At 38.0% G+C, this 7,670-nt stretch overlaps 1 protein-coding gene across 1 annotated transcript in view; it reads left to right on the top strand.

Moving 5' to 3' along the window:
• Nucleotides 1-6,937, top strand: part of LOC104530043 (C-terminal-binding protein 1) — a gene marked incomplete at its 3' end in the record, with an annotated part of 29,392 nt that extends 22,455 nt beyond the window's left edge. Inside the window, exons 4-5 of the mRNA XM_010174514.1 lie at nucleotides 2,627-2,841; nucleotides 6,807-6,937. Coding sequence (XP_010172816.1) covers nucleotides 2,627-2,841; nucleotides 6,807-6,937 — 346 coding nt within the window. The remainder of the gene's footprint in view (nucleotides 1-2,626; nucleotides 2,842-6,806) is intronic.
• Nucleotides 6,938-7,670: the final 733 nt, after the last annotated feature.

The raw sequence follows: 7,670 nt of genomic DNA, 5'->3' as shown, positions 1-7,670 counted from the left end.
AGCAGGAAATGTAACAGAATGGCACTCTCCACATTTCAGAGATCTCCAAGAGGGAGGAAAAATTACCCAGATTCTCCATTACTGTTGCATAGACAGGAAAGAGCTGCTAAGTGAGAGCGCTTTTTCTTTCCATGGAAGTTGGCAGTCAGGTCATCAGCATTTCCATGGGATCAAGGGCATTTTATAAAACTTTGTAATACCAGCATAGGATGCTAATTCTTTGCCCAAGGGCTGGGCCAGGGGTCATTGTCAACTGCAACTACTATACTGTCACACTGAGATCAGGTCACTGGCAAGGTCAAGGTCAGAGACTCCTGCAAACTGGGAGACTTGAGGGGAGCTGGGAGACTTGGGAGGAGTAGATGGGTCAGACTGTAACAGGAGACCCAGATGTTTTTGAAGAGTCCCTCTTCACACTTCTGGTGTCACTGAAATGATGCATGGGGTTTGCTAGAGCTTTGTATAAATATCATATTTCTAAAATAGGCTTTTGTTGATTTCTGCTTTTTTTGCAATTGTGTGCAATGTGCATTTTCTGCATTCTTCCCACACTACAGACCAAGAAGTTCATTTGGTATTTTGAACTTCTAATTTTCCTTCCCTGCAAGCAGCCATGAATATCCATACCAATTGTCTATGCTTTTAAGATAGAGGTTTCTCAAAGATGGGATGCTTTGTGTACTGTTCTGTTGTTCTTGATATGCTGAGGTAGGTTTTGAGCCACCCCTCATACCCAGGAGAGTCTTATATGATAGAAGTTTTTCCAGAAAGGAGAAAACCGTTACAGGTTTGTGGTACTAATATACTGTCAGATTGTAGTTTAAAAAGGAATTGGCAAATTATGTGTCCAGCTCTGTATTTGTCTGATGACTAAAACTAAATATGAATTGTCAATCGTGGAAGAGTTTTATTGCATAAAATAATTGTAGTAGGGCAATTCTGGCTAGCAGTACACACATGTGATTCCCAAGTGTTTCAGAAGGAAACATTGCTCACATCAGAAGAGGCTTTGGTTTATTATCCTGGTTGCAATGAATAGAAAGTGTAGCTTTAACTGGAGAGTCTGTTGTAAGAGATTTCACTGTTGTGAATCCCCTCAGGTATTAGTGTTGTAAAAAGTGTAAAAAAGAACAGATGACAGAATGTTGCATGTGAAAATTATTGGAGCTGGAGTAAAAGTGATAGGCTTCCTCTTTTTTTTTTTTTTAAAAAAAAAAAGAGTTGTTTACAGTTGTGTGACTGATTCTTCGAGCTGTGAACATGCCAAAATTTGAAAATAATACAGTGTTTGAGCTGAAAATTGTCTAATTCAAGTTTATAAAAAAACAGCTTGAAAAGCAAACAAATAACATGTATGCAAGTAATGAAAGAAAATATTTTTAAGAGTATTTTAACTTGATGTCCCCAAAGGAAAGCAGACAGCCCCCATCAGATTGACAGCCTGCTTAATATTCCAAGCACATCTGTCACTAAGCGCTGCAGAATTGCTGGGTTCAGGTTAAATGATCAACAAAAAACTCTCTTCCTGTGGCTTCTTAAGTTTATTCAAAGAGAAACTGAAAAGCAGAGGGAAATCCCTTCAAGCACAGTTGGAAAGCGATGGGATTTCCCTGTGTTAATTTGATGCTTTTTTTTGAACAAACTCAGATGTTACAAAAGAAAACTTGTTGACTTTTTTTTTAAAAGGAGACATGGTTATTATGGTGTGTCTAGTGTTGCTTTTGAAATGAAATGTCTTTATCTAACATTTGTAATACTCTAGTCTTCTAACCTGAAAAGTGTTTTAGTTCTCATTCTTTACAATATCCTTACTCACTAAATGTACTCACTTTTTTTCTCTGTGTTTCACTAGTAGTGTGACAAAGGGAAATACACACCTCCTGATACATGTGGCATGGAGTCATGCCCAAACAGCAATTTCAGTCACAGCTCTGAAATATGACAGTAAGGAAAGTGGAACAGAGTACCACGTAGTACCCACAGTGTTCCTAACTAGGTGCCGTACGATGGACTGTATTTATTCATCATTTAGGTAGATGGATACAAAATATTTTAGAGCCTTAGATGACAGGATTCTTTAGAGCATTTTAACGCTGAAGGATGTTACTCAAAATGAAAGAAAATACTAGTTCAGAAAGGAGATTCCATGCGTCGAGAATGATTGAGCTTCAGATTAAACAAATTATCTTTTATTGCATCCATTTTTGAGGATTAATTTTATAGCTTTTTATTAAAGCCAGCTGGTCTGACATGGGTAAGAATAAGCCCTTGGCAGGATGTGTTCACAAGCAGTAGTGTTTTACCGTAAACAGGCCCAGCAGGCAAGCCCTTGTATTACACAGATTATTGCAGATTACGTGACATCTTCTGGCATTTCAGATCTCTGGTTGCAATAGATGCACACCTCCTGCTTTTTTTTGAGCAAAGCAGTGTGAAAAAGCCCAAGTTTAACATTTCTGATCTTAGTGATGATTTTAGATGGGTTGGGGGCTGCCTCTTTTTTATCCTCTTCCAGTTGCTATGTGAAACGGTATGGTTTGATACGAGCATTTGCAGTAAGAAGGAGGAGGCTACCTTACACCAGCTGCTTCACATCTGTTCTCATTGCATGTTTATCTTGTTCCAGGGCGTGTTGGGCAAGCAGTAGCGCTACGTGCCAAAGCCTTTGGCTTCAGTGTGATTTTCTATGACCCATACCTCTCAGATGGCATGGAGCGTGCTCTGGGACTGCAGCGGGTGAGCACTTTGCAGGACCTGCTGTTCCACAGTGACTGTGTTACCCTGCACTGCAACTTGAATGAACACAATCATCATCTTATTAATGACTTCACCATAAAGCAGGTAATAATCTCTGTGGGCACCCTTCACACCAGTGCTGATGGCTGACACTGTATAGTGTTTATTTATGTAAACAGGCAGATTCCCATTTGAAAGACATTTCTTTCCCTTTTGCTGCTTCAAGATCAAGCAGGTTTATAACTGATTAGGAGATAGCTGATGGCTTATGTATTGTTGCTTTTATTGTCTTTTTTGCTCAGTAACATTGCATCTGTGGAAATAATTTGCTCTTCTTAATGTTGTTCAGATTTAATAAAGTTGAATTTATGGAAAAGCACTTTTTCTATGTCTTCTAGTAGCTACTTCCTTTACCTGTGTGTTTTCAGGTAGCAATTCTGCCTTTCATTCTTGTTCCTCAGTTTGAGTTCTTTAGATGCAATTTAAGGATTATGACTAAATGGCTCCCCCCTGTGCTCAGTCCTGATGCTTGCAGAGTGCTTCATGGATGGATCGCATTTACAGCATTGCATTATTTGGAAAAATAATGTTTCTTGGAATTAGTACTAACCTCTCCCTAAAGCTTTAGGTAATATTAAAATGATTTCAAAATCTAGGTGTAGTAACTGCTCCGTTATTGACTAATTTGATAGTAAGCTTTTTAATTAAATGCCTAGCTTCTGACTCTCCAGCCTCAGTGTGGGTAACAGCAAGAACTATAACATTGAGTTGTAAGAATGTAGATAGTGTACAGGAAAGAAACTCTTAACATGTAATAGTTGATTTTGCTGTTCTTTATATATGTAGTGTTTGTGTGTATGGATAACGACGACAGTAGCACTCTTTTGCAGTAAAATCATTGCTTGGCTTCTGAGCAATAGTTTGTACCTACTACTCTTGAACTTCAGGAGAACTGATTTAATTACTGGATGTGTTCCACAGTCATATAGGATCATGGCAGAAAACTGATGGTATAACACACTTCTTGATTTGAGAGTTCAGGGATTTTGCAGATCCATCCCAAAATAAAATCAGAGTGTGGGATTTAAAACTTTAAAAAAATTAAGAAGTGTAAAATGCAGATCTCCTAAGAGAACAGAGGTCTATCACCCTGCCCTGAACATTCTCTTTTGTTGTGTGCTCAGGTACGTTTAATGGTTATTACATGGTTAGATATCTTTGCAAACAGACCTCTAGACCCAAATAGAATTAGGCTGAATTCAGTGGGACTGTCTGGAGGCTTAACAGTGGTCACTCATTATACAGCGCACTGTGAAACTTGGGCCAGTGTGTCACAGGAAATTTTTGAGTGATGGTGGATAAATGCAGTGAGCTTTGGAGAAGGCTTAGTGCATTAATCAGAGAAACAAACAAAACGGGTTAAAAGCTGAGTGATACCATCTGAAGTGAAATGCATATAATAAAATCTCTACTGGAAAGGATATCATAAGCATTTATTTTGCTATTTGTTATCCTTCATGATTGAAGGCAAGGATTAAAATGTTAGAAGATAGTTCTTGCTTTGGATAGAAGTTTGGATGAAGCAGTCTCTATTGTAACAGCTGATGTGCAAACCATAAAATTGTAACACCTCTGCTTAGTTTGCATAAAGCAGATGATCTGAGCATGTATCAAAAAGAACAGAGTGGCTGGTTTAGGCTGACGGATGTTAGAGTTGGCCTGAAATTTTTAGAGAGCGTTGCATGCCACTTTTGTCCTTTATTGCATGCTCATGTAATAATCCAACTTTTAAACAAAGTAGAGAGAAGTACGGTACATCTCATTTCACTAAAGTCTCACCCTGAATTTTGTTTAGAATCTGAAATTACATAACCCTAGAATATCTTTGAAAATTTGTCAGTCTTCTCTCTCAGTAGCTTTTCCCTTGAATTAGTCAGCATTCTGCCTAGCAACCGTGCTGGGCCTTGTCATCCCAGAGTAACACGGAGAAGTGTTCCAAGCTTGTGTTATTGAACCCAGGGTAATCAAGTGCTCTTCAGAGAAGGTGAGGTCATCTTTAGTTTTACAGCTCTGAGAAGAAGAAGACGCTGTATTTTAAAGGCAGTGCATTTTTAAAGCAGCTATGCAGGTTCAGTGTAGGTGAATTTCACAGCTGTCAGCAGTTCTAGCTGTGAAGCTCTTTCAAACTTCCACCCATTGTTAAGGATCATCTCCATCTGCATCCACCCTCACAGTTTATCATGAGTCATGTAATTCATTTCCACTAGAATGTATTTATGCAGCCATGTTCTATTTGATTTGGACTTGTCTTAATACTAGCTCTAGAGCTTTGTAAATAGTCCTAAAATGAAAACTCAAGCAAGGTTATTAAGGTTGGACAGAAAATTTTAGCAGATTTTACTAAGATTTTCAAGTCCTTCAACAGACATGTAAGTACACTAGGCTATGCTCAAAACTCAGATTATCTCTATGCAAGAGCACAGAAGTAGGAAGGGTAGGAAGCTCCTTGAAGCCTGTTTGGCGTGTCTGCACAGAAAGTGTATTTGTCACTTGGGTGAGCCTTCCTCTGCTAGTTTTGATCTAGTTCTCCACAGCTGACGAGTAGTGGAGATGCAGTGATGGTTCCCATCAGGAACATCTTGTTGTTAATAGACCAATTTAAGATCATGCCACCATTTCTTCACTCTTCTGATTCCCAAGTTCGTTACATAAAACTAAAAGAAGTTTCCTTTAGTTAAGTATCCTTTAGTTCTGCTCCTGTAAGTGGACTTTGGTTTTACTGTACAGACCGATAGATGGTTCTCCTGTAAGCCCAAAAGTCAGCAAATGGAGAGAGGCAAAGCCACACTAAAGCCAATGAGTTTGCCATTAAAACATGGTTGTGTTTTTTTTCTTACAACCTTAACTGCAAGCATATGCATACTAATTGTTTAATATTTCCTATGATCTCATGTAAAACAAATTCTCATAGCTGACTTTCATCCAAACCTTCTTGTTGTTCATGAATTTGTTATTTCAAATCAGTCTTTCAGAGTAAGGATATATTTACATAAGCTTTAGTTTGATGTATAGGTTTCAAGTAGTAGTAGACTTGGTGTCAAAATGTTGGGGTTTTCTTGTGTTTACTTTGAGAGATGAACTCAGTACAAAATGAGATTTTTATCACTCATCTTCACCATAGTTCCTGCTCTTCATATGCTTGCTTTCATGCACAGAAATGCTTCTGGGATCAGTAGCAGTGTTTGAGACATCTGATGAAAGATGAAGTGTTATGGTGGCTGGAAGCAGGATGTAGTAATTTATTTTTTTCTGTACCATCTCTCTTATTTAAACCACCACTTTGTTTTCATGTTGTGGATATATTGTGGTGTAAATTCTTCTAGTTCTCCCCACACAGTGTCATCTGCAATGCTAATCTGCACAATGCACAGCACAGCTTCTCTCCTGGGCACACAGCTTTCTCAACCAAATTCATTTTCATGCCTTTTAATTGAATAATATACGAATTCTTTAGACCTTTATTTGAAAAGTCACACAGGGAGGAGGAAGCTGAAGTAGCAAAAATAAATAAAACATGGATCTACTGTGTTTTGGCAAGTAAAGGGAAAAGTGTTTGAAAATCCAAAAGCACTGATTTTTCTGAAAAATTCATGTAGGCTTTTATTTGTGTGAAAGATGAAAACCACAAAATATGGATTTGTTTAAGAATGTGCTGTAGTTTGTCTTATGCAATTTCACAGTGAAATAAAAAGGCATAAAATGATCTGTCACTTTCGTATGCACAGTTGTATCTTTTGATCATGTTACTGCACAATATCTGAAACAACGCTTCTATTAAATGACACTACTTACAAGAAACAAAAGGTATTAAGTGCTGTGAAATAGCATTTTATGTTAGAAGCATCACATTTTGTGGTACTTTCCAATGGAAAGGGAAGACAACTGTTAGAGGTTAAACCAGCTGAATAGCTTTGTTGTAATAGATGCTTCTTTTGAGTAAAAAATAATGCCACAACGATTTTATTTCATTTATTTTTATTTCATCATTCTTGTTTTTTAACTTTCCCTAGATGAGACAAGGGGCTTTCCTGGTCAACACAGCTCGAGGTGGGTTAGTAGACGAAAAAGCACTTGCACAGGCCCTGAAGGAAGGAAGGATACGAGGGGCAGCCTTAGATGTACATGAGTCAGAACCATTCAGGTGCTTTTCCTTTTCTTTTCTTTTTATTTCGTTCACTTTCTTATTTTTAAGTCTTAGTGCATGATACAATCAACAGCAACAAGTAAATTTGAGTTTTCCCTTCCTTTGGTAGCTAAATACTCCTTAGTAAAGCAACATGAATCTGTGCAGCAGTGGACTAATGCAAATGTAGATGGAGCTTGTACATGTGGTTAGAAGTGAAAAAAGTTACATCCAAGATTTAATTCCTTTAAAAAAAATAATCAAAGGTGTTTATTTAGCAAAAATAGCAGGGACTTGGGTTCAAATCCTGGGCATGGCTTTGCATCATGGCTTTGAGAGGAGCACTCCTTTGTCGTTGATGCAACTGTAGAGGCAACTAATGTTGATTTCTGAACAGACTCAGTAGGCAGAGAGCTGAGATTTGGTGTGAGAAATAATCTACTTTATGACACTTTTCTGGAGAAAAAGACACACTCCTGTCCAGATTGCCTCTGCAGGAAAGCCATAAATGTAACAAGTTGTAAAGAAAGATAAGGAAGGTGGTCAGAGTGCAGGTTTTATTTTGTTTTGCCCTTTATCAGGGGAGTAGTAACTCTGCTATCATTAGTAGAGCTGGTAGCACAAACCTTGGTTTTTTGACAGTGAAGTCCAGCATTTTAGGCAGAAATGTACCAGTCCCCAAAGTGGCATTGGTATTACAATATCAGCACTCCTAATTAGAGTGCCTATTTGGTATGTCCTTGAGTTTTCA

This window comes from Antrostomus carolinensis, unplaced genomic scaffold (assembly GCF_000700745.2).
Source record: "Antrostomus carolinensis isolate BGI_N321 unplaced genomic scaffold, ASM70074v2 scaffold22798, whole genome shotgun sequence".
NCBI lineage: Eukaryota > Metazoa > Chordata > Aves > Caprimulgiformes > Caprimulgidae > Antrostomus > Antrostomus carolinensis.
This window is presented reverse-complemented; position numbering and strand designations above follow the sequence as displayed.